Below are 25,749 nucleotides of genomic sequence, written 5' to 3'. Positions count from 1 at the left end.
TGGTATTTTTCTGGCAAAGCCTTGCTTGGTAAATAAGCAGATCATGGCAGAAAGTCAAACAAGACATTTGACTTCACCTTTGGGTACGAGATTGCATTTCTCTTATTTGTATAAATATAGGTACGTTGTATAGATATGATGGAGAGAAAATTCTCCATTTCTGTGACCTGGTTCTTTGAAGAAAGATCTAGGGGGGAAGTACTGAAGCAATGGCAAGTTTTAAGGATTAACTGCAGCATAGATAAAAAGTTTTAAAAGGCTCCACACAAGGGTTTTAATTTGAACAGTGAAATTCAGCTAAAAGAGCTTGAATTGGCTAAAACAAGAAAAAGAAATAACGTCTTGGTTTATAAAACCCTCTGGAAACAACAGCCTTGGGGAGGTTTTTATTTGCAGTGGAAGATTGATGTCTCTCCCCCTTTTTCCTCCAACCACCAGGCAGCTTCAACCAGTCCAACCAAGGTTAGCCCTCTCCAGGGGGTTGCTCCTTTGGCTCAGTGCAACTATTTTCCAGAGGTACGGAAACTCAATTTGTTAAAAATATAGACATTAGGCACATGAGAACTCCAGCTGGAAAAAAGGAATAAATACACAAGTCAGTGTCTGCAGAGGAGGAAGACAATGCTGATGGAGCGTGGGCAGCTTGCTCAGGAGCAGCTCTCGTAGTAGGCGACTCTCTTGTTGATGGCATCCCGGATCCTTCCCACCTGCTCCTCCAGACCCGACAGCCTGGCCAACTTGGACATCACAGCCTTGTTGCTTTCCCGAATTTCCATCTCTAAAGCTGAGGAGAGAGGGCACGAAAGGGTTAGGCGGTGATAGGGCAGGAGGAAGGCATCATGGCCACCACCCTCCCCAGCAGGTTGGGCTGAGCCTCCACCTCCCTCCTGCGTAGCTGGAGCGAGAAAAACTAACATCCCGCGTTACCTCTTCTCCTCCCCAAAAGGACTGCTCTGAACAAAGCCATTAGTTTTGAATGCTTAAAAATGGAAGCGAGTATGTGGAGGAAAACAGGGGGCACATCGGCATTGCAGGCAGGGGAGCCCTTCCATAGCAGCACACGCACCCTTGCAAACTCTAAATTTACTGGCACAGCACCAGCAGATACAGCCCAAACCCACGCCATCTCACTGCCAAAAGTACGTTGTCTTCCTCAGAATTTCTCTCCCTCACCCCTCCAGGAGTCAATAGCCCTTTGCCAGTGCATGAGATTATTACACTGAGTTCACAAGGAGTCTTACTTTCCATCCTGAGCATCGTGGCCAAAGTTTCCTCAAACAGAGCCTTTGCCTCCCGGTCTATGCTTTGCACCCTGCTGCCCTGCTCGCCCAGAGCTGGGCTCTGTTCCATCCTTCTCTTCAGCTCAGCGTACATTTGTTTCACTTGTTCAAAAGCCTGTGGAAAAGCAAATAAGCGGTGCAGGTAGGATCAAGCAAACAGACTGGGGGGAGGGGGATTTTCCAACGTCGAATCCCTTTTAGATATTAAATGGATACTGCACTACAGCTTTGTCACTATGTTGTCATGCAAATGCGTAAGTTTGTGATGCACTCCGAAAGATGCTGACTGACAGCTGTATGGGCTACCCTGCCTCAGGCAGGAGATACAGCAGAAATAAGTTCCCAGCAAAGAGCATTAGGATTGAGAAAGGTCCTGGAAAAATTCAGTGGGGGGATATTGCATCAGATTAATAAGAAGTGACACAGCAGCCTGCAAGCTGCGGCTTCAACAGGAAAACCTCCTCGCCTTATCCAAAACCGTGCCAGGACGCAGCTGGCTTTGCTGTCTAATGGCAGCGGGGAAGCAGAGAGCCCAGTACCTGCTGCGCGCTCCTGGCCTGCTCACCCGCCTCCCCGGCCGTCTGCCGCGCGTCGGTGGCCCGCAGGCGGTTCTGGTCCATGCCGCGCTGCAGCTGTGAGAGCCTCTCCATCAGCCCGTCCAGCTGGCCTGCGATGGACTTCACGTTCTTCTCGGCTGGACCAAGAACAGCCTCGATCTAAAAGCAATGTGCTCCACATTAAGAAGGAAATCACATCCAGACTCCGCTCCTAACATTTTTTTTTCCCTCTGTGCAGGGACCAGCTGCGCTGCTTGACAGACACCTCGCAGAAGTGGGGTCTCAGCAGGGACTGCTCCCTGCGCAGCTGAGCACGGCAGCCCTGCGGCTCCTCTCAAGGGGCTCCGGCAGGGACCGTGACTGGAGTTTGGAGAAGCACACAAGCGAGGCACAGCAGAAAGAAGAGATTTTTACAGCAAAAGCTGTAATTTCCCCATTTTCCAGCTGGTGCAGGACTCTACCAAGTGGGGAAGTCTCAAAGGAGCAGTGAGCAGGGCACAGTATCGTTATTTGGGAAGTCACCGCACATCACTCACTTCTTCAACACGCTCCTGGATGAATCGAAGGGAAGAGCCAGATCCCCTGATAGCACCCTGGGCCTCCAAGAGCACCGTGTTTGCTCGCTGCAGATTCCCAACCACCTCTTCCACGTTGGCCTCCACGGCATTCGCCCGGTTCCTGGGGAAACGTGGGAAACAGCCAGGAGGGAGTGTAAATAATTGTATGGGCTGGAAGTCAGGGTTGCAGAGGCAAAAGAAGCAAGGTTGACAAGGTTGCAACTCCTCCCCACAAAGCCACAAACCCACACATCTGGACACACCGCACTCCAGCCATGAGAGCAGGTTTCTTTCAAGAGAAGTGTTACTTCCATTTCATACCCCCCCAGCAGAGGACACAAACTGAGAAGGGGAGAGGAAAGCCTTCCTTTAAACTAGTTAGAAACATTTCTTTTGTAAGTGGTGCAAGAACTAGTATTGAAGGGAAAGCAATAACCAGTTTCAATGAACACTTTTCTGCTTGCAGTGGGACTATTCAGGCTGGGCGATAGAGCTCCCTGCAGAAAGCCAGACTACCTTGTCTCATCGCTTCCAGCAGGTTAAGCAGGTGTCAGACACTATCAAGGAGTTTACATACTTATCCCGCTAACCTTCACGCTGGGATATTGCTGCAAGTCACAACGTGACAAAGTAGATGCTCCAAATTTGCAAGGACACTCTGTAATTTCTTTTTAAGGGACCATGGGATAATCCTCCCAACTTTCACCCAGAAAACAAATAGCCCATTTAATCTCCTCATGCTCTCTTGTGCAATTAGGGTGTAGGTCACCAATATCAAGTAATACCAGTGCAACCCTGTCATCTCCCATCACAGGGACTCAAGAGATAGAGAAAAGCCTCCATTACTTTTGGTAAAGTCCTTCTTGTTCCAGTATCTATCACAAGATCTGTTCTTGGCAGCCAGATTTCTTATTTGCATTGGGGCACCAGGGAGGTGTCTGCAGAGACTGCAGACTCATTCTTTTAAGCACTGTATGGACTTAGAAGATCCTGGGCTAAAACTTCAGATTGTGCAAGTCAGTACAGCTCCCGTAGCGTGAGATTTCAACCCAAGTGAGAACCACCACGTTCATCCTGGCTGCGTGACCCTTGGCTGCTGAAAGCCCTCGAACCCCAACCGACCTGGCTTGTTCTGCCTCCTGCTGAAGCTGCTTGGCCTTGGCAATGTCCTCGGCCGTCTGGGCAAGGATGCTCTCCGGGCACTGCAGCTTAGTTGCCAGATTTTGGATCTCAGCCATTTTTCTCAGGACCGCAGCAGCATCCGTGGGGAGACGTAGGGAGAGAACAGACTCGCAGATTTCCTGGACAGTGGCAGGGTCCGTGTCCTTGTCTGCAGAGCAAACAGACAGACGGTGTCAGAAACGGGAGAGGGGAAAGGTGGGAGTGCAAATGCAAGGGAGGATGAGGGCAGACATCCAGCCGTGCACGCTCTGACGCACAGTCTCTTCATTTCAGACGGCTGCCAGCATCCACCCTGAATTTAATGGACTTATCATTCGCATCAGGAAAACTTTCGGAAAAGACTGAAATGATACCTGTAATTTGACAACAAGAATGCCATGGCTAAGCCCAGAGCAGAGCCAGGTGGACCTCACTGAGCAGATGAGGTTGTGTTTCAAGACAGGCCTTTTTTGATTTCACATATAAAAGTTAATAAAACTGAGGAATCGGAAGCAGGCAGAGCCCAAGGGACATTAGCAGAGCAATTAGCTCAGAAATATCTTCACTCATCATTAACACCAGGCAGCACCAAATGACCTGATTTTCTTATTCGGCTAATGCTCATGAGGCTCATTATGTTATTACAATCTGTCTGCGAACAATAAGTCATCCCATTGGTTTATAGGACAACAAGGAATCCTCATCTGATTAATAGTCTGCTCCAGAGATGATTTGTCTGTTTATCTCCGGTCAGTGAGTGTTGCCAGTGAACTTCTCTGCACCAGGTCAATGCCGAATGCAAATCCTCGGAGAGCACCAGCCATGGGGATGGGTTTGTCCTGGAGCCCCGGAGATGGCACAAGGCTCTGCGGCACAGAGCAGGACCCAAAGCAAGCCGTTGTCTGTGCTACAGCCAGAAGACTGGCTCCTCCACAGCTTTTCATTTACATTTAAGAGGTAATATTTGAGAGCAGTTCCTGCGGGGACGTTGGAGACCTCTCCATGAAGCCCCACGCACAGAAGGTCAAGGCCGTGTGGTACCTCCCGCCCCACGGACCTCACAGCTGGCCCCCAAACTCCTCCATAGGGAAGCAGGCAGGGTCTGCCCTGGTGACATCCCAGGGGAGCTGACACTGATAAAACAGCCAGGAGCAATTTGGGTCGATCTGAACAGCACAGACAAGCCTGAGCAAGTCAGCTGGCCAAACTGCAACTCCCGACAAAATCATGGAGTTTTGCACTGCTGAAATATATTCTTCGTTTCTCAGAAAACACTACCCAAGCTTGCCTTGCTGTCTCAGAGGACGCACATTACCTTTGCTACGTAAATACTCACGCACAGATAAAGTGGATATCCGAGAGCTTAACTGGGGCGAGCTCTTCAGCTGCCTCCCTTGTACTGTACTCCCATAACATCACTGGAAAAACCAGTTTTTCCATGCACAAGCCAACCTGCACACATACGCTTCAGAGCTTGCAGAGTGCTACCTGACAAGAAGTTTCGAACTTGCTGGATGAACTGCTGGATGCGCCGCACATCTCCTTCTATCTGGGTCCTCGTTACGCTCATCTGGTCCACAAGCCGACGAGTATTGCTTTGAATCTGATTTGCAGAGGTCTCTGTTGTTTTGATCTGCAAATAACAATACCCTGATGGAGCCATTTCTTCTTGATCTGGAATCCCAGCAGCCCTACTTCAACTCTGAGTGAACTGCGCAAGGCACTTTGAAATCATGTTTAATGATTCTTAATACGCCACTGCTTTAAAGGATTGTAAATGTTAAAGATTGAGGGTTGGGTTTGCAAAGGAAACCCTCAAAGAGGGGCAAGTGCTGTTTAGGTTTTTAAAACACCTTTGAAATGGGTTTTGAATGACTTTGAAAACACACTTTATTTTTGCAAGCAGCTGAGAGGCTGCAGAAGAAAAAAAAAAAAAGGTGTAGCAGCACTAGGACACACACTCTAGATTGCCCGAAATGTTAGAACAGGTACACATGCGGATTCAGAGAGGTTTCCACATCCCCACCCCTTCTGCCATACTAATCCCAAACCAGGAGAAGGACAGGCTCCCTGGTGACATTTCCAGAGCCGCTCTCGTGCCTTCAGCTCTGTGGCTCCTGCGCTGGGGACCCATGCACGCAGCAGGGAGTCTCCCACCCAAAAATTCCTCAATTTCCAAAGCTGATCCAAAAGATCAAGCCCCAAATCAAGTTTGAGACTGGGTATTTTATCACAGATGTTTCTTTCCACAGCTGTATCCCCACACACACTTGACACCGAAGGACCGAGCGCGGGGCTCGGCCGCAGGGCAGGCAGCGCTGCCCGCACTCACCAGCTGCGCCGTCTCCTGGAGCCGGGTGCTCAGGCTGCGAAACTCCCGGGCAGCTTCCCCAGCCGTGGCGAGGGCCCCTCTCGACAGCGGGATGATGCCTCGGCAGGGGCGGCCGGCCCCGCAGGCAGTGCTGTTGTCTCGCGGGCAGAGCAGCCCCTCGCACCGGGCAGGTGTGCACGTCTCCACTTGGAAGCCACCGCAGATCTGGAGAGGGAGAGAGCGGTGGGGCAGCAAGGGCACGAGCCTCGCTGGTGAGATCTCGGTGCCCTCGGGCAGGCAAACCACCACACCGCAGGGGCCAACGTTTCGACCGGCCCTCGCCAAAGGAGCTGGGGAACTTGCTGTGCTTGTGCAGCAGGAGCTCTGCACGGGGACGGGGACGGAGCCAGCCCTCCCAACGGGGCTGATGGCCATGCATGCAGCACAGCCCAAGTGACCGGAGAGCGTGACTGTGTCAGAGAAGGGCAGCCAGAGCCATGCACGTGTACGGCAGCGCTGGATGCCCGCACCTGAGATAGCAACGCAAGGACGGCACGTCCTCACCGCCCCAAGCTGGAGCATAAACAGGAGCAAAGCAGGAGCTAAACCCCAGCAGCTCACAAAGAGCAACACAGAGCACGTCTGCACGGAGAAAGCATCTCATTTACTCTCAGGACAGGAACCCTGTGGCATGGGAACCATGTGCAACTTGTGCAGTTTGCTTTAGGAGGGAGAACGGGATGAGAAAACCCTGCCCTCTTGCCTGGACATCAGTGGTTTTAATTGTACAGCATCTTCTAGAGTAGAGTTACCACCCAGCAAAGAGCGCACTGCAGCAGGGGCACATGCAAACCCAGAGCCAGTGCAAGCACCAGCACAGGCTGATCGCTTGGGAACATGTTGATGCCCTGAAAAGCAGAGGGGGGAGGTTGGTGGTCTCCACAGCAACCGTGCATTAGGAGACACCGAAATGGATCTCCATGGCAATAACAAAGCAGCAAAGGAGAAATATAAGAAACCTTATCCAGAAATTAAGTGGGTCTTTGAGATACAAGAACTGACACATCAGAGAGACCTTGGAGGAAAAAGTGTGTGCCTGAGAGGGGGTGGTGGGCAATGCTTCAATATCTGCGATCCCCAGGCAAGGGACGCTCAGGCAATTCTCCACTGATGTCCCAAAGCAGCAGGTTGCTTGGATGCTGTCCGAGCATCCTCGGATGAGTCTCCCTCTGGACAGAGACTTTATCCTGCCATGCTGAACCATTTGAAGAAAGATGCATGCCTGCAGGAGGAGACTTCTGCCTCCTGAGCACTACAGGGCCCTCCTGAAAACTAGATGTGCGCAGTGGGGAAGTCAGAAAACCGCTTTGTATCTTCACCTTATTTATGACAGGGGTCAGGTTGGGAGATGAGGCCATCTCGCCCTTCAGGGTCAGCAGCTTGGCGGTGGACTCCGCGAGCCCCCCCTCCAGCCCCGTGGCACTCCTGCGGCTCTCCCGGGACTCAGCCAGCAGCCCAGAGGCGCCGGTGACGATGCTGCTGGCATTGGTGGAGGTCTGGTAAGCAGAGCTGATTGTCTTGAAGGCTCCTGCAGGAATAAAACCGATAAATGACACAAATGCCTCCGTGACTCATAAATGCAGCATAGCTACCTAAACGAAGGCATTGACTATAGCCTGCGAGTGGATGTGTGCAGAGAGAGGAGGGGGACACAGCTAGAGTGATTAGTCACTACAGCACAATAAAAAAAGCTCCTTTTATTTCCAAATGCCTTTCAGCCATTCCTTCAGTGAGCTACAGAGCTTTCATGAAGGAGCGAACTCCGGGTTGGAGCTAAAAGATTGAAACAAAACTAAAGCAAGAACGACGTGCACACACTGATTCTGGGCTTTTGCTCCAGGCAGCACAGCAGGGCTTTGGCGGAGCAGGACAGGGCTCTCTCAGAGCCCTTTCCCTGGCCCCACCATTCCCCTCCAGCACAGCCTGGAAGAAGAGCGGTCAGGACACGGACCTCTCAGCCCTGCTCAGACGGCGAGGTGCAGAGCAAACCTGCCCAGGCAGCAGCTGCTCGCCGCAGCTTGCACGTCCCCGGCCGGCTGAGCCGCACGCTGCAGCGGGGAGGGGGAGGCAGCAATGAGACACTTGGAGAGAATTAGCTGTAGCAGGGATACAATGGCAGCCTACCACCAGCATCATCACAGGGCTTAATTAGCTCTTCTCCTAAGCGCCTGACAGCCGCCTGGCTCCCTTCCCCACCCCTCCATCCCTTCCATCTGTGCACAACCTTCGTTATCTCAGCTTCCTCCCGGGTTCGGTGACACTCTCCCAGTGGGGCTCCCCCACTTCCCACCGCTCCCGCTGCACCCCGGCAGCGGAGTTTGTGCTGGCCGGGGGACGGGAACACGTTGCCCACGGAGCGAGCTGCCTAGCCCCAAAACACCAGAGCAAATAACCCGATGGTGTGAAATCCTGGGTCGTGGACCAGAGGCTGGGTAGAAAACATCCCTCTCCTTGGGAAGGGGAGATGCGTTCACTGTTCCTGAGCTGACAGCAGGTTGAAAACTTCATCTTGTCCACCCAGCCGGTGGGAAACCACCAGGCACAGTCACGTTGAGGTAAATTAATAGCTGCAAATTAAGAAGTATTACAGCTGCAGCACTGTACCTGACAGATCCGTGCTGCGGCTGGTGTCAAACTGGGTCTTCTTGCTCTGATACTGGATGTTAGTGGTAAGCAAGCTGCTGTTGAGGGCTTCAAGCTCCCTTGATAGAGAGCCCGTCACATCCAGAAGACGAAGGTCAGGAGTTATACCTCGGACCTGCTCTCTGGGAGAGAAAAAGCAGAAAAGGTGAATTCAAGTAGGGAGCTAAGCACCTGTAGACAGAGAGCAGAGTGCTCTCGTGCCGGGATGCTGCCAACACCCAGTGGAGAGGCACGTCTGAGCCCAGAGAGCTGACGGCTGAGGACGTGCCATGGCCTTGCAGGTTTGCAGAGGCGGCAGAGCGCGGGGCTAGGCTACAGCTCTCCCACACCAGGCCAGTATGCCCACGCAGGGACCGGGCTGAATATGCCCCGAGGATGCCGACCGTCCGGAGCCTGCCTGCCAGCCTCCTGCCTTTGCAACATTTTGCGCAGGATGTGCACGCGTGGAAGCACTGTTCTCTTGGATCCCTGGTCACCATGTGAACAGAGCAAGATTTTCAGGTACAGAAACAAAGCAGAACACGTGCAAGCAGCTCAGTGTGACGAGTGAGCACACAGAAAAAAAGCCAGCACCCCCTCCCGGCTAAGGGATGCACCCCATTAGCAGCACCCATCCCTCACCTGATCGCAGCGAGCACGCTGCCCACCTGGGCCAGGCTCTGCTCCGTTGCAGGAGCGTGGCCGAGGATGCCCTGCGCCTGCTGCACGTTCCCCTCCGCCTGCGAGAGGCGGGGGCTGAAGTGGGACCCCCCGCTCCCCGGGGGCAGCCGTGAGATGGAGTTGCCGAGGCCGGCCTGGCGCAGGCGCAGGCGCTGAATGTCCCCGTCGTAGGTGCGGAAGCAGGGGTGGCACAGCTCGCAGCCGGGGTAGGTGCTGCAGTGTCCCCGCTGGCACTGGTCGCAGCGGTGCCCCGTGACGCCCGGGCGGCAGAGGCATTGGCCCGTGGTCTTGTCGCACCCCACATCCTCCGTGCCCTGGAAGTCGCAGTCGCACTCTGGGGCATGGAAAGGTGGAGAGATATAGAGGTGAGCCCACCAAAAGAGAGGGAGAAAATGCGTTTTTTTTTTTATATATATATATAAAAAATCAGATCCCATTCATGGGGTTCCACCACAATCTGAAGTCCAACCCCACCCGTCAGCCCCTGCAGTGTATCTGGGAAGGAGGTGGCACGGGCAGAGGAGCGGGAAGAGCCCCCAAGGCCAGTTGCTCACCCAGCCCCTGACCCTGCAGGGACAGACCAGCGCGGCCAAGGGTCTCACCCAAGGCTGCTGGGAGGGGACTGGTGGATACCTGGAGATGGGGAAAAGCAACAGGGATTAACTAGGAAGCTGTTCCAGAGAGGAAAATAGCATGGGAAATGCTGATGTCAGGACACGGGCCAGGCGGTCTTTCCCAGATAACATGTAATTTCAGTGCTAAGCAACACCAAGCCAAAACGAAATGGATGTTCCCTACCTGTGCACCCTACCCGGACATCTCCGTAGTGCCTATCTGGGCAAACTTGCTGCTGCACAGCAGAGCACGTTCGTCCCATGAAACCTTCTCTGCACGGACACTGTCCTGTGAACTGAGGAAAGAGAAATGCATCAGGGAGACCTGGCTCTGCACGCTTTCCTGGGAAAGCCCTCCCTCGACTGCTCTTGAGCACCAAAGCCAGCACAGGGACAATCTTCTCCACTCAACCTGTGTCCCAGGATATCCCAGGCTGCTCGTGCTGGGCTGCAGGCACAGCCACGGTGATGCAAATGGTCTCCAAACAGCCCCAGCATTGCAAAGCAGAGGTTTAAGCTTTGTTTCAAAGACAAAGGAATCGCCTACAAGCAGCCAGTTTGCAATCTCAAGTCTCCTCACTGCACTGAGCTCATTTGGGACCTACCTCTAGCTCTTAGAATTTGTCATGGGTTGTGGTTTGGGGTTTTGATTGAGTTTTTTACGTTTAACTTTAATTTTCACAGTTGTCTCTTAAGCCTGAAGTGACACACGTGCTCTTCATTGACAAATGAGGATAATTAACTTGCCTTGCCTGCGTGAAGATCTCTTATTAGGGCTTGCTTACTAAATATCAGGCCTTTTAAAATGGCTTAATCTTTTCTTGATAATTACCACCTTCTTTCATTTTCCTGAATAGCCTGTCATAGTGTTTTCTAGGAAATAGAAAAAGGCAAATAAGAGCAGGATGCACTAGGGAATGCACGAGGTTCCTACGGATGGGACAGGATGACAGAGCCACCCGACAGGCGGTTTCGATGCTCTGAGCGATCCCTGGTGCGGTGCTGCCCAGCGGGGACCCTTGGCTGCGCAGCTCAACCCTCGCCGCCGCAGCCCCTCACAGCGGCATTTGTGGAGTTCGGAACGGAAAAAGAGAGCAAGCTTGCAAGTGCATGCATAAAAGCTAGCAGGGAAATAAAACAGAAGTATTGCTGAAATATGCTGAATCTGCCCCAAGGACGCTCAGGGCGAGCTGGGTGGTACCTGGTTGCAGTGAGGGCTGCGGGAGCCGTGTGGGTGGCAGCCGCAGGGCCGGCAGCCCTGGCCACCCCCCATGTCCCAGTGTTCGGCTGCGCACTGGTCGCAGTCGTTCCCCACCACGTTGGGCAAGCAGAAGCACCTCCCCGTCTCATCATCGCAGGGCACGTCCTGCCGCGTTCCCAGCACGTTGCAGGTGCATTCTGAAACAGGGAGGGTTTTGTCATATTAAAAATGGGTGCAGAGCACCAGCCTGACTTCCTGTGAAGCCAGGTCCACAGAAGCACCTTGCAGCCACCTGAAGACACACTCTCCTTTCTCTCTCTGCGTACCTGAGCTGGGCACAAAGCACCTCTGCTCTAACGCTGTGGTGCCCACCCAAGCGCTGCAGCAGGACTCAGCAGCCCCAGAGACCTCAGCATCCCTCCAGCCCAGCCGCACGCACGATGCTGACCCGGGGCACGGCTGCCCTCTGCTGCGCACAGCTCCGCTCGCCCACACGGCATTGCCTCCGGCAGCCCCTGCCGCTTCCCACGCCCTGCACACCCAGGGGGGCACTTGGAAAGGGGATACAGTCCTACAGACACCCCAAACTCTGCTTTCCCTGGGCTTTTTACCAAACTTATACCTGAGACAGGCCACAGCCTGAGCAAGGAGGTTTATAAGCCTTTGCAAAAGAGGGCTTTGGCTTGGGCACCCCAAATCAAAGCTGGCTGGACCTGCATCCTCAGAGCCACTGAGGATGCTGAGTGCAGAGGTGGTGTGGGAGCACCCTGGAAAGCAGGGGATGTCTGAGGGCATACTCACTGCGGCACCCCATGGGGTTGGCATTGGCCAGCTGGGTGAACCCCGGCTTACAGAGGTGGCAGCGGTCCCCCTGCACGTTGTCCTTGCAGACGCAGCGCCCTGTCAGCGGGTCGCAGATGGAGCCCGGCACGGTGCCATCTGGGTCGCACTCGCAGGCTGGAAACGTGAGAGAAGCGGCAATGCCGAGGGGTGCAAGGGGTGGACGGGGATCCGGGGAAGGTGCTATGTGGGGGGTATCAGGGCACTCACGCAGGCAGGCTTCAGGATGGGCAAGATCTCGCTGCTGGTTGCGAAAATAGTTAGTTTTGCAGCGCTCACAGTTGTTGCCTTCGGTGTTGTGCTGGCAATCATCACAGACACCCCCGCTCGCCCCTCCGCTGGCGTGGTACAGCTCCGGGTCAAAGCGGCACGATGCCGAATGACCGTTGCAGTTGCACCCTAAAAAAAAAACAAACAAACCCAAAACAGCCCTGCTAGCATTGCAACAGTGCAAACCCATCCGGCAACGGCGGCTCCAGCACTAGAGGGTGCCCGAGTCCCCTGCGTGACACGGTGACACCCGCCAACAGCCCCAGGACCAAGCTGGCACAGGCCAGACAGCGTGGCCGAGCGCTGGTGCGGCCCAGGAGTCCGGGGCATCACCTGCCCGCAGCCCCGCAGAGCAAAGCCCAGCATGCAAACGTGTCTGGGTGCCTTCTGCAGAGACGTCCGTGTTAACATCCAGCCCCACAAAACGTCCCGGTAAAAGGTCTCTGAGCTTGCTCCCACTCCTGTCGCTCGTGGCAGGGGAGGATTGAGGAAAGGCCTCGGGAAGAGGAGGTGGGAAGGCACTCGCCGTACTCTGGCACTCGTGGGGCTCGTTGTCCTCCGCGGGTGCCCACGGCCGGTCGTTGTAGAGGGCGGCGCAGCGATCGCAGTTGGGACCGGCGGTGTTGTGCTGACACACACAGTGCCCGTGGACCTGCTGCAGAGACAAGACTTTAACCCTCCTGGATGGTAGCTGCTCGGTTCAGAGCTTCATCCTCCTGTTGCCCTTCCAGCACACCCCCAGCCTGCCTCTGCCCCCATTCCCCACGCAGAGATGAACCTCCAGCACCCAGCCAGCATTGCCGAAGTGCCAGGGACAGGCTGCTCCTCACCCGCAGCAATTCCCACCACCTCTTCCACCTACCCGAGGACAGCCACACTCGTGGCAAAGTGGACAAACATAAGTTGGGATAAGAGAATCCCACAAGAGAAAACAGCCTGTGCTGGCAGATCCTCCTGGGCATGAAGGAGCCTGCTGAAACCTTCTGCATGTTGCCCACCCAGCCGAGACCCCCAGTGCTGGCAGAAGCAGTGCCCGCAAAGCGTGACCTCCTCCTACAGCCACCGAACTTTGTAACTCCTTTTAAAGCCCCTCCACTTTCTTCCCGACGCAAAAAGGAGGTTTACGTGGGAGTAGCACAGGCTGCTGTCTCACAGCCATCACCCCAGGCAAAGCCAGGCATCATTTCCCCCAGTTACGAGCAGCCTCTGGCCAGGGGAAAGGCTCCCACACCCCACTGCTGGTCATCCCGGCCAGGGTCTCCCGAGGAGCGCCCCTGGGCATGTGGGGGAGCCTGATACCACAGAGCTCATCTTTAGGCTTTTCACTTCGCCTCGATTCTCACCACAGCATGCGGGTCTTCCGAAGGGGCGCAGTGGTCGGCGTGTCCGTGGCAGAAGCAGCTCCCCAGCACCTGCATCTCCGTCACGGCATAGAAGGTGCTGGGCGAGCGGTAGCCCTGGCGCGCGATGTGGGGGAGCTTGGTGAAGTTGATCCGCAGGTTGGTGAACTGCCCCAGCTCTGTTGGGGACCGAGGAGAGGTGTGAGGCACCGCGGGCACACGGGCACTGGATGCAGAAGGGCATCGCGATTCGCGTGGAGGGCTCAGAGCAAGAGACAGAGGCGTCGGGACGAAGAGCAGCAGCTGAGTCATCAGCAAAGACCAAACGCTGCTCCTTGACATGTCGGAGGTGCCAGGGCAGCGGTCTAACATGCAGCTCAAGGCTCCCCGTGGGGTTACCCCGGCTCAGTGCTCTCCATCACATGAATGCAGCATCCCCCTCTCCCTTTCTCAGATCTAAAAGAAGCCATTCACTTACTATCGACGGTCTGGCTGTAAGAGGTAGTGATGGTTGATGCCAGGTCTTGGACACTGAGTTTCACCTGAGAAGGAGAAAAAAAAAAAAGTTAAAAAGCAGGAAACACGAGGCACTCTCTTCTCACGGTCTGGGCAATGCGTGCTCTGGACCTGCCTCTGCAGAACATCACTTAACACAGGGAAAAGGCACCAGAGTTGCAGAGGATTTTGCAGGAAGACCAACATAACACCTCATTTACTGCAAAGCAGGGAGGGCTTTCCTCCCACAGGAGCAGGAATCCTTCTGAGGACTCCACATAGCAGTGCTGGATGTCCATGGGCTCCATCCCTTGCCCAGTGCAATATGTGTAAAAGATTTCCAGGCCACCACGTGTTCCCGCAGCATTGTGCGGGCCACCCACCCTGAACCCAGGGTCACAGCGGGGGGGAAGGAACAGGCACATGCGGGGGGGTCCCTGTCACAAAACCTACCCTACCCCCGTGCAAAGGGTATCCCTGCAGCGCCTGGCACCGAACGTCCTGCCAGTTCTCGGGGGAGCCCTGGGGGACGTGGGGGAAGGCAGTGGCGCAGTCGGAGGCCAGGTACTGGTACACCTCCCAGGTCTTGCCGAAGTCGGTGGAGCGCTCAATCAGCATTGCAGCGGGCAGAGGTGACTGCAGAGCAGGGAAAGAGGCACATCTGTAACGCAGCGCACCCCAGCCGGCTCCTGTCCCCCTCCCTCCCTCCAGGCTGCTGGAGCAACCCCCTCCCCTCGGCCAGCACTGCTGCAGCCCCGCATGCACAGCCACGAAGTATGTCTGCACCAAGGAGATTTTTCGGCAGACAGTAATGTGATGGGAATGCACCACCCTGCTCTGCTCCTCCCAAATGCCCGGGGCAATGGCCACAGAAACAGGGAAAATGGAGGGATGGGGGCATGATCCCTGGCGTGCTTCCTATCCGGAGCCTGGAGGGAGCTGTGCACGGAGATCCCCACATCCCATGGAGAGCCCGCAGGACCCATCCATCACCATCAGTGACCTCCTCGTGAGCAGAGATGCTGCACACGAACCCTGAAGTGAAGCAGGATGCTGCTCAGCTGGAACGTCTGGTCCAGGTCCAGTTGCAAAGAGACGCGCTCGATGCCTGTGGGCACAGAGAGGCAGCTTCAGAGGCGCAGACTACGGACTTCAGGAAAATAAACCACTTAGCTACCCCATCCAAGTCATTTATTTCCTTCTTTCCTCCAATCTATTGAATTCAACACCTCCTCCTCTTTCCCACAACGCCATTTATTGCTGGAGGCCCGGAGCTGCAGTGTCCCGGTGGGACCCCAACACACCCCGCCAGTACTCACCGCTCTGGGACTGCCACCAGCGCGAGTGTCCGGCGGAGGACAGGACATTCTCCACGCGGTGCCCGTTGTAGCTGTGCAGCAGCCGCGAGTCACATCTGCAGCATCTCATGCTCCACTGGAAGAGAAAGGGTGGGTGGAAGCAACCGTCCCGGCTCAGCCGGAGGGAAAGACCCCACTGCAGACCCTGGAGGCGAGGGGCCCAAGTGCAGTGGGGACTCACTGAGCGACAAACGGCATCGCTAAAGCTGGTTTATTAGAGATCTGAAGAACCACAATTAGTAAGACTAACAATACACAGGACTCAAGTGGTCCCCTTCACATCCTGTTAAAAAGCACAACTCATGGGTTTATGGACTGAAAACTAAAACCAAAACACCTTTGACTAAAACACGTTTTTTGTCAAACCATCAAAAATGCCTTTTTTTAACAAACCCCCTGTTTTCCACAATGACAACACTTAATAGAAAGCTCTTTACAGCTTTTCAGGATCAGTTTGCCTTTTCCACACCGCCGAGGGGGCTGTTTGGGTGATCAGAAAGGCCCTTCTCTTGCATCCAAAAGCCCTGGGCGATGCTCGGCCCCCCTGGGCTCTCCCCTGGGTGCAGAGCGGCAGCAAACAGCTCAGCGGGTGAGAAGTCAGCGGGTGGGAAGTCGAGCGGCTCAAAGTTCAGCCCTTCAATTGAGCAAGTAATTCAAGGAGCAGAGATGCAGCACGGGGAACGTGGGGATGGGAGAAAACAGGGTCCCCAAGGAGCAAACAAATACCCAAATTTTGACTAACCAAGCAACGCTCCGTGCAGCCACCACTAACATGGGACCAACGGGCGCGTGCAGCACAGGAGTAAGCTCCGAAACGTGTAGAAAGCGACAAGGAGGAGATTGAGCAAGAGACAGGGAGCGGGGACGGTCTGGACGCTGGCCAAGAGGAGAGACGGGCACCGGGTGGGCAAGCAGGCTGGGCGAGGGCCACCGCAAAACGGGGAGAGGAAACCCTCCAGGTGAGACCACGGTGGGGAAGGGCAGGTCCCAGAGGGACGTTAAAATAGCGGGTGATGACAGAGCCCGCAGCAGCATCCCACGGGACACGGGGAAGCATCGCCTGAAGCGCTCGGTACCGGCCACACGTGGAGCAGAGCAAAAGCAAGGGGCTGCAGATACCGCTGTCCCAAAAGCGAGAGCGATGTGAAACGTTTCAATCAGAAATTGAAGTTGTCAGTGACCCGAGCAGTAAAGTAGCCTCCCAAATGGAGGAGCAGGACACACGCTTCACACCTACAGATCCCAAAGCCTGAGAAATCGGGGAAGACGGAGAACAGGGTCTGCCAGCGATGGCAGGTGCTGGCCTTGGCGGCGCGGGGCAGGACGGCTCGGAAAGGTCGTCCTGGGAGGAAAGCGGGTTTGGGGGAGAGGAGGGGAGCGCGTCTGGCACAAGGTCTAACAGCTGACACCGGGAAGGCAACGAGATACCCCGCTGCAAGGGCTGGCAGGCACCGGGTGGCAGAAGGTGACACCAGAGGCACCGGCATGTTTGGGACCCCAGTGATGAGATCTGCTTTCAGTGGTGGAGCAGAGCTATCGGGTGACCGGTGACAAGCAGCATTCCATGTCCACCCCATACTAAAATCTCCCCATCTGACACTTAAACAAACGAGCCGATTCTGACCCAAATAGGGAACAGGACCCTACACAGGTGCTGGGGATAGGGGGAGATCTGTGTCCCAGAAAGGGCACGGTGGCACAAAGATTTCTGGTTTCCCCTTTAAAAGATTAATTCACAGTTTACACATATTTCCTTACTCCTGAAACAGCCAGACAAGTCTGTTATTTCTACCAAAAAAAAAAAAAAAAAAAAAGGGTACTCTGCTTCGTAAGAGCTACCTTTTTTTTTTTTTTTTTTTTTTTTAAACCAAGTCAAGTTCATGGAAAACCCTGCCCAGAGTTACCTTTTTGCTTGCTCTGGCACAAAAACCAGACCAGGCACAGGCTGGCCTTGACCGGGAAGCGTTTACTGGTACCACACCAGACGTTCTCCCAGCCCGTGGCCGTGCTGATGCCCCACGAGTGGTCAGCGCTGGCGTGTGGCCGGGCAGCAGCGGACAGATGGGAGCTCAGATCGTGGGTTGGTTTGAGTTCCTAACAAAGCCCAGACCTGACTCTGCTCTGCCCCCGGGTCTGGGAACCTTTCAGCTGCTGGAGGATCCTGGGGAGAGATCCTCAGTTTAAACTGATCTGTTTCCATAATATTTTCCACAGCCTTTATGTTCTCTGTCTATAAATATCCCAGAACAGGAGATGGCTAACTACAATATTTATAACAATATTGCAGAGTAAGCAAACAGAGAACTCAAAATATATAATCATGCAATTTCCCTGGCTCTACCAACTCCTCCTGGCTCTGCCAGGAAGAATCAGAAATAATATAATCCAGGCAGAAGAAGTCATTTCAGATAATGACTACTAGCAGCAAATTGTCAGGAAGCTACAGGAATTATCCACAGGAATAATCTAGTGAACAATTCCCAATAATGATTAAACTTCACAACAGTTCTGACTGCGATTAGCAAAGGGAAGGCTTTCTGCAAGGGAAAAGGTTAATCTCGGCTACATTATTCATTAGCACTGATTCATGCATACTCATTAGACCATTCACTCAGCCAGAGACACAAGTGCCTTCTAGTAGCTACAATGCAATGTTGGCAACGAAGCTGCAACCACACTTAAAATGCGGCGCTAAGTAAAAATGAAGCTTAAACGGTGTGAGACAGACCCTCCCCAGGCAGCCCGGGGGCTGTGCTCGGTGTAAAAATCTTTTCCTATTTTTTTCTTTTCTTCCCCTCCCCCCCCGGCTTTTTAATTAAGGCTAAAATTAACACTGGAAGCAAAATTCATTTCACATCCTTGGAGCAAATTGTGAAAGCCCTCTATTGCACAACAGGAGGATTTGCTATTGCTGACTGTGACTATGTGTCTCAAAGTTCCTTGGGACAGAGGGAATTACTAAAAATGAGCCCAGCGCCGGGCTGAAGGGAGATTTACCCAGCACACATCTTCCCCCCAGCTCTCCCCTTCTTTTTTACCCAGCATAGCAAGAGGCTCGTAGATCCCTCGGAGCTGGGCTTGCCAGGAATAGACGGGGGACAAATGGAAATGAAGAGATCAGGGTCTAAGCTGGGTCACCGATCCTCGGGGCAGCCCTGGCTCTCCAGCGTGTCGTCCCCTCCCTGCCAGGCACCAAAGGTGCTGCTGCAGCCAAAAAGGATCGGTACGTGTTTGAGTAGGTACGGGATGTGGGGCTGAAAAGGCCTATAGGGCAAAGAAGCTGTAGGTGTGTATGGAAACCACTAATTGTCCTCTGTGTCCCCAAGCTACTCTTAAAAGTCACCCAAAAAGCAGGTTATGGAGGTTCAGAGATTAAAGGAAATTAATTCCAGCCTTCCGAAAAGTAATTCATGAGGCAATCATTTTAAAGGGAAAGCTTGCCTATTGAGAATAAATAGATTCATGTCTTCCAAATAAATGGTAGAAGGAAAAAAAGCCCATGTAGAAGAACCACCGGGTATTGTAAAAGTGCCCATATGCTACATCACGCACTTGGGACACTCCTGCACGGTGCGTGCAGGGACACGGGCACCGACCCAGCCCTCCCCGTGCGCTCTCCCAGCTCTGCTGCAGGTTTTTACTGCTCTTCTCCTGCTCTGACCTTGTGAACCAGTTTCTGGTCAACCTCCCATGCTTCCCTGCCCATGCAGGAGCAGAAAACTGCCAACAATTTTAAGCTGATGGACTCAGACCAAAGTATTTTAAGTAGCTCTAGCTGCCATTTTAATATGGGTAGAGAGCCCTTGAAATAAAACCTCCTGGCATAGGTGCACAACCTAAAATAAACTGAAGTTATTCATTAGCAAAAATGGGAAGCTGCTGCCCTCCAGTCATGAAACGAAGACCTTTCATAGCTGCAGAGACCTTGGTGGGCCTGCATTTAACCCAGCTGCGTGCCAGCGAGAGGCACCGTGTCAGTCGGGCTCCTGGCACGCAGCCTCCCGTACGGGAGCCCTGTGTGGTCTTGCACAATTAACATTGTATAGGGACAGTAATTACCGTTCCAAGTTTATCTGGGGACTACCTGGAAAGCAGTGGAAATTTATATGTATACAGAGAGATTAAGAGTTATTAAGAAGTAGGGTGGGCAGGAAGAATAAATTACTTTAGGAACAAGGGCAGTTGTGAGAACCGAGTTATGCAATTCTGCATTCCAAGCTATTTGCATTCCCTGTTACACCAGCTGCAGGACATCGCTATGCCAGGCTCACAGAGCCAGGCTCCTTTTGCCTGTGAAGTACTCGCAATGTTTTCCAAGGGAAAACATGGTAGAAGTTACCAATGGTTATGTCAGCGCGGTTAAACTTCTCAGGGAGCAATTGGTATTTGCTAAACTGGACCGTGCTTCAGAAGCGAAGCACAGATGTGTATCTTAGCCGTAACGCCCAACGTCACATCTTTGCTTCAGCAGTCAGAAGTGACGCTGGAAAGCGAGCTCTGAGGTTCTGCTCAAAACACAAAGAGAGGGTCCTGACCCTCAGCTTGGTTCTACCCGTGACCCCACGGTTCAAAGGCGACAACGGAGATGGGGGTGAAGACACAAGTTGGACAAACATCCGTGGTACGGGGTTTAAGGAAATGAAGTTCATTTCTCTTGCCTAAAAGCAAGCACGTGGGTGCCTGTTTTCCTCACCCCGTCTGTTCTTACATCACCTCCCCTGAGCAAAACTTCATTTAAAATCTGCCAGGATGACAGTCTGCAAAACCCATACTGCACCAGCTTATCTCCACACCCCGCACGCATCGCCTGGGTCCCGTTGCCTCTGCAACTTGTCTGCGAGGGAATGACATGATGTCTCCCAGCATATGTGTCAATTTGCAGACGTGTGGTAAAAGAAGATACAGAGAATGGAGGAGGAGGAGAAAACAAAATAATGGGAAACGGGCTTTTTCTTCTGCACATTCCCTGCAGGTAGGGACACATCCCTGCAGCAAAGAGCAGGGTGTGTCTGAATGCCAGACTGAGATGAGATAAGCACAGAGCAGCAACTCGTGGTTGCCGTATTACCTTCGACAGGGCGGGAATACAAATTATTCCGTGCAAACCCCTGACGTGATGAAGCAATACCCAAAACTAGAAGCCCTGCTTTGAGCAGGGAGTTGGACCTCCTGCAGTCCCATCCAACCACAATTATTTCACGATTTTGTGGATGCATTTTTCTGCGTAAAAGAGTTTGACAGATGATGTGGGTCTGGAAGGAAAACAAGCCGGGAGGCACAGTGGCTTTTCAGCGTGCTCTCCCCTGTTCCAACATGTCTGGGGCCTGCTGAAGCATCCAGCAGGTAGCGTGTTTTGGATCAGTACCGAGCTCCCTGACCGACTCATGCAGGTGGGTAAGCAGATGTAACCATCAGACGGCAGCAATAAGGCAGACAGAAGCATTAGTCTTGCACATATTCCCTTTCGCAGACATTGGCCTGTATTTTTGGAAGCAGCCAAAGATGACTCGGTGCTGAGACACCACAGGGAGAGATGCTACACACCAGCCCCTGCCACGCAGCTGCGACCCTCCGTCAGCAGGAGGAATCCTCTGCCACGCCAGGAGCAATCCTGCCCCACGGGCTCACGCTGCCCTCCCACTAACTCATTTAGGGACTGGGCTTCTCTGGTACCTCTCGACTGAATTCCTACCTGGATGACCCCACATCACCAGGACACAAGGGGCAATAAAGATGACTTCCCACCTTTGTTCCTCATATCTACCAAGGGCCCATGAAAAGCAGGTGAGAGAAGGCAGAAAATCTTGGTCCTTCACCTTATGCAAACAACGTTTTAATACCCAAAGTCTCCCAGGGTCGGGGCGTGAGGACCCACGGAGTCACCCCACACGCAAAGTACTCCAATGTAGGATGCAGGAAACAGCAGCAACGCAAAGACACCCAGCTTCGCTCCTCTCTTGCCTGTTCTTTGGCAAAAGATTTCACAGCAATGTGCAGGGTGCTTTAGGCACTCCTCAAAATTAATAAAACATCCAGAAAAGTCCGTAGCTATTTTCTAGTTCCGAATGTCTAAGCTGAAAGCATTGCACGAGCCTGGAGGAAAGAAATGCTCTCCCCTCCAGAGAAGCGTTAATCTTGCTGGGTATGAACACGGCACGGGTACCGCTGCTTCCAGCAGCAAAGCAAAGAGCCGAAGGCGTGCACAGCCCTCATGCTGTCACTCGGGAGGGCCACGCCGGGCGAGGGGACCCAGAACTTGCTAATCCACGTGAAAGCCACACCATGCCTTCCCTCGGCCAGAGCTAGGCAGCGTGAGCTACTCCGAGAGGGACTTTTTACAAGGGCGTGTAGCAACAGGACAAGGGGAATGGCCTGAAGCTGCAGGAAGGGAGATGGAGATGGTATCTGAGGCAGAAATCCTTCCCTGTGAGGGTGCTGAGGCCCTGGCACAGGGTGCCCAGAGAAGCTGTGGCTGCCCCTGGCTCCCTGGCAGTGTTCAAGGCCAGGTTGGATGGGGCTTTGGGCAACCTGGGCTAGTGGAGGGTGTCCCTGACCATGGCAGGGGTGGGACTGGGTGGGCTGGGAGGTCCCTTCCCACCCAAACCAGTCTGGGGTTCTATGACATTTCTATCAAAGCGCTATACTTAGCATTTAAACAAAGAGATGAGTTAACTGGGCCTTGAATCACACCTCGGTCAATGAGAGCCTTTCCACACACATCAGCGCCTTTACGACTCCAAATCCAGGCTCGCTTATTTTTATATTTTATTTTCAGTTTCCCTCTCGCTTTTACTTTCCCTGCTGACTCGAACAGCCATTTCCCAAGCGCTAAATAATTTCCAAGCCAGACCATTGGTCCGCCTGGTTTCCACCCCCCCATCACTCTTCTAATCATCGCTGCAGTCCGCCGGGCTATAAATGGCAATGCTGAGTGTCCCTCCTGGATTTCACTAGACTGAGCCTACAGCCAAGGAATGGAGCAATCAGTAGTGCAAAGTATAAAGGTTAGAGGGATTTGGAGCCAGAGCAGAGGCCGAAATCAATGCCCACAGCCAGCGACCCACCAGAATTGCAAAAGAGGACCCTGGGGCCAGCAGCGGGGCCAGACAGCACGCACCCGCCAGCTGGCACGGGGGGCACCAGCAGCCAGCGAGAGCAACCCCTCATCCCATGCCCTCTGCTGAGATTGCAAAACCCACTCCAAATTTGTACCTATTTGGCAACGAAACAAGAGCAAGACTTGTAGCAAAAAAAAAAAAAAAAAGTCATAAGAATCAATAAATTAAATGAGCTTGCTTTTTATGGGATGGGAAAGGAAAATTGAGTTCAGGGGATTAATTTTTGCTTAAATTAGGGAAGTAGAAAAAGGGAGGAAAAAATTAGGAAATGCTCAACTCATGGGGATTTCTCCTGCAAAGATAGGAGCTGGTATACTCAAAACTCCCATTAGCCGCTCCAGCTGCAGAACAGAAATAAGGGTCTTTGAGGAATTTGCTCACAGTAACGATTCATCTCTCATTTCGGTAAAGGATATGATCACATGTCTGTAGGCAGTAAGGAAGCAAAGACCCCATTCCCAAAGCTAGAATTGGAGAATCCAACTTAACCTATCAGTGTTAATTGTTTCATATCCCTCTTAACCCTGGTACTTGTAAGGTAAGGTATAAGGAATATGGAAACTGAGTAGGGACTTGAAGGCTACAAGAGACTGCTGCAGTCTTGCTCTCTGCCTTCCTCCGCAGTACCACCATGAGACCTCACTCACTAATTCTGCACCAAACGGATCATTTCTGCTCGAGGTATATCACAGCCAGCAGAGAGACGCCCAGGCTCCACTTCAAAGATTGCAACTGATGCAGATGATCGCAACTGGCCCCTCAGAGTGAGCTCTCAAGGTCAGGCAAAGGGAATAATTAGCCCGCTCCAGCTGGTATTAGGACAACCAGCTTAAGGTTTTGCAGACGCTCGCTTCCCATAGTATGAGCCCCCTCTTCAAGGAAAAGTCACCGTCAAAAGTCAACGTTAAGTGAAGATTTCAGAGGTACATTTATGTACAATTTTCCTCAAGTATAAACAGAAATTGGGAAGAAAAAAAAATTAAGTCAGAATAGAAATAATTACTTGGTTTTTCCTGTCCATGGGCCACAGCATCCATGAGAAGCAGCGGGGGTTTGCTGGGGAGGCGAGCAAACAGCCCGGCTCCCTGGGAGCAGCGAAACTGCTCCAAAAAAAGCGAGTGGGAGCCTGATCGGAGGAAATGCCTGACCACCACTGTCAGCTGGAAAACGACCTGGCAAAGGACAGATGCTGCAGCCAGCCCAGCATCCCGGAGGACGCGATGCTCATACCCGTCAGGGCCAGGGAGCTGCCTCAGCTTGTACCAACCAACAGCTCCCACCAACCAACAGCTCCCAGCCGCTCCACAGAGGAGCAAAAACCTCTCCAGTCCAGCGAGAACATGACCAGCTCCGCAACAAATCCACTTGCTGGCACATCTTGGCCTTCAACTTGCAGGGGAATTAAAACCAGAAGAAGGCTGACTCACTCAAGCTGGATTTCACTGTAGAAAACACTGCCTCACCACGGAGGTCTGCCATTTCCTTTCCTCTCGAGCATCTCTTCCAAGACCCTCTTTGCCTGTCCTGCGTTGAACCCGCTCCCTTTTGAACTCCTCCCCCGGCAGTACAGGGTTACCATTGCCAGACGGACAGAGAAAGGCTTTAGGAAGTGCTCACGTCAGGGACATCACCCCTGTAGCGTTTTCAGCTCTGTGCTCAGGCAGACTTATCCTTAAACTCTTACTCTGATTTGGTGGCAGCTTTGGACCCTGAGAATCTGCAGCTGGCTGAAACGTTATCCTCCCCAGCGTGATCTCCTGCCCCCGCACAACCAGCATAATTGAAAACAGTTGTTCAGTTCAGAAGCTTTTCCAAGTCTTTGTGAAAGACCTGAAATGTTCCCATTTTTGACAAGTGAAATACGAGTTTAGTTTATAACTAAAAAGTCCAGGGACAGGAAGGCTCGGGATATTTTGGATGCAAAAGCTTCCATTTTGCCTCCAGTGCTTCACACCAGAGCTTTGCGGCCCTTTCCCTGCCACCGCATTTGCGCTCAGCTCCTCTTCTCGACCATGGGGATGGTAGAGAAGGGCTCAAGGGGACACCACGGACGGTGCAATGACCCAGCAAGGTTGGAAGGGGGATAAATACCTGAAAGAGGTTAAACACATCCCTGCAAAAGGGTAGGAAGGACAGGATGGGTAAAGGCATTAGCATCCCCACGTGAGGTTCAGGAGCGCGGAGGTGAACGTACCTCTCCGTGGGGCGTGCAGTACGTCTCGGGCTTGGTGAGGCCACACGTGGAGGAGGCTCGCAGGTGGTGGGCCCGTCCCAGCAGGATGTCTCCACTGGGGGGGTAGCAGGCTCCATGGGAGCAGGCTCGCTGTGCGTCCAGCAGCCGCGGGGCAGCTGGAACAGCAGGAAAACGGGACATGGGGTTGTGTCAGAGCGGCACACAGACATCAACCAGCATGTCTGCTGTTTTCTACAACAGACCAACTACAAGGTCACACTTGGGACAAACCTACAAAGTGCATGTGCCAAAAAGGACAAAGGTATTTTGCCCCTGAATTACCTTTATTTTTTATAAGAAAAAGGCACTTCTAAAGTGCTTTGTACTAACAGTTCTTTCTGAAAGTCGTCTTTGCCGTGACCTCAGCGTCTGGGCTGCAGGGATGCTCAGTTCCCTGCCCATCACACTGAACAGCCCCATCTTTACCCACACAGCGTCCCCTCGTTACCCACACAGCGTCCCCTCGTTACCCACACAGCCAGCTCTATAGCTGGTTGCCCAGGACGGAGAGCAGCCTTTGGCCAGACACCAGCACTATTATCAAATACCGCTCTCCCGGCTGCTGCCACAATACTGCTACCAATACAAAGCTTACATTAGCAGCGTTTCTATTTAGTCAGCTTCCCCCATATCCTTTTAGAAACACTGTGTGGTGAGCCTTACCCAGGAGGACAAATAATGCCCATGGCCAAAGCTGGCAGCGAGGCTCCATCCTGCCGAGGACACACCTAGGGAAGAATTTGCAGCAGGAGCGAAAATGAGCAGAAAATCCCAGTCTGAAGCTCAGTCCAGGTCCTTCACATTCCTTCTCAGTTTACAGGGAGATAGTTTTAATTCATCTACAACAGAATAACATGGGTGAAAAAACAAGAATAACGAAAAGGAAAATCAGATGCTCAGATTGTATTTGTTTTTAACGTACAAAGAATCCCAGCTTTTCATCTAACTCGTGAAGCGTGCACAAGATCCTGCTAAAGTGTGTAAGACATTGCCCTCTATCCCCAAACGCTATCTTTGGATCTTTATGTTGTTGCTGAGGTGAACCACAGGT

General features: G+C 53.0%; 1 protein-coding gene across 2 annotated transcripts; it reads right to left on the bottom strand.

Annotated features, from left to right (window-relative positions):
- Positions 1-367: 367 nt before the first annotated feature.
- LAMB3 (laminin subunit beta 3) lies at positions 368-25,558 on the bottom strand. 2 transcript variants are annotated; one of them, XM_075775593.1, is made up of 22 exons: positions 25,362-25,558; positions 24,660-24,814; positions 15,309-15,423; positions 15,024-15,097; positions 14,443-14,625; positions 13,973-14,036; positions 13,498-13,673; positions 12,686-12,809; positions 12,095-12,283; positions 11,846-12,001; positions 11,045-11,241; positions 10,028-10,139; positions 9,191-9,563; positions 8,531-8,691; positions 7,246-7,454; positions 5,888-6,091; positions 5,044-5,188; positions 3,517-3,724; positions 2,374-2,515; positions 1,820-1,996; positions 1,242-1,395; positions 368-784 (listed from the first exon to the last, which is right to left on the bottom strand). In XM_075775593.1, exons 1-22 carry the CDS (start codon positions 25,408-25,410, stop codon positions 648-650), a joined length of 3,504 nt encoding a protein of 1,167 aa, XP_075631708.1. In that variant the 5' UTR covers positions 25,411-25,558; the 3' UTR covers positions 368-647. The 2 variants fall into 2 exon arrangements, with proteins under 2 accessions (XP_075631708.1, XP_075631709.1); XM_075775594.1 differs by having other exon boundaries at positions 12,686-12,806.
- Positions 25,559-25,749: the final 191 nt, after the last annotated feature.

The sequence above is a fragment of the Balearica regulorum genome, chromosome 25 (genome assembly GCF_011004875.1).
Source record: "Balearica regulorum gibbericeps isolate bBalReg1 chromosome 25, bBalReg1.pri, whole genome shotgun sequence".
NCBI lineage: Eukaryota > Metazoa > Chordata > Aves > Gruiformes > Gruidae > Balearica > Balearica regulorum.
This window is presented reverse-complemented; position numbering and strand designations above follow the sequence as displayed.

Bases quoted from the DNA above. Each gene is read 5' to 3' on its own strand.
- LAMB3 (XM_075775593.1), bottom strand. From the start codon at position 25,410: ATGGAGCCTCGCTGCCAGCTTTGGCCATGGGCATTATTTGTCCTCCTG. The intron at 12,810-13,497 runs GTGAGAATCGAG...TTGTCTCTGCAG, and splicing joins CGGAAGACCCGCATGCTGTG to CAGGTCCACGGGCACTGTGT. The intron at 8,692-9,190 runs GTGAGGGATGGG...TTTCTCTCCCAG, and splicing joins AGCGTGCTCGCTGCGATCAG to AGAGCAGGTCCGAGGTATAA.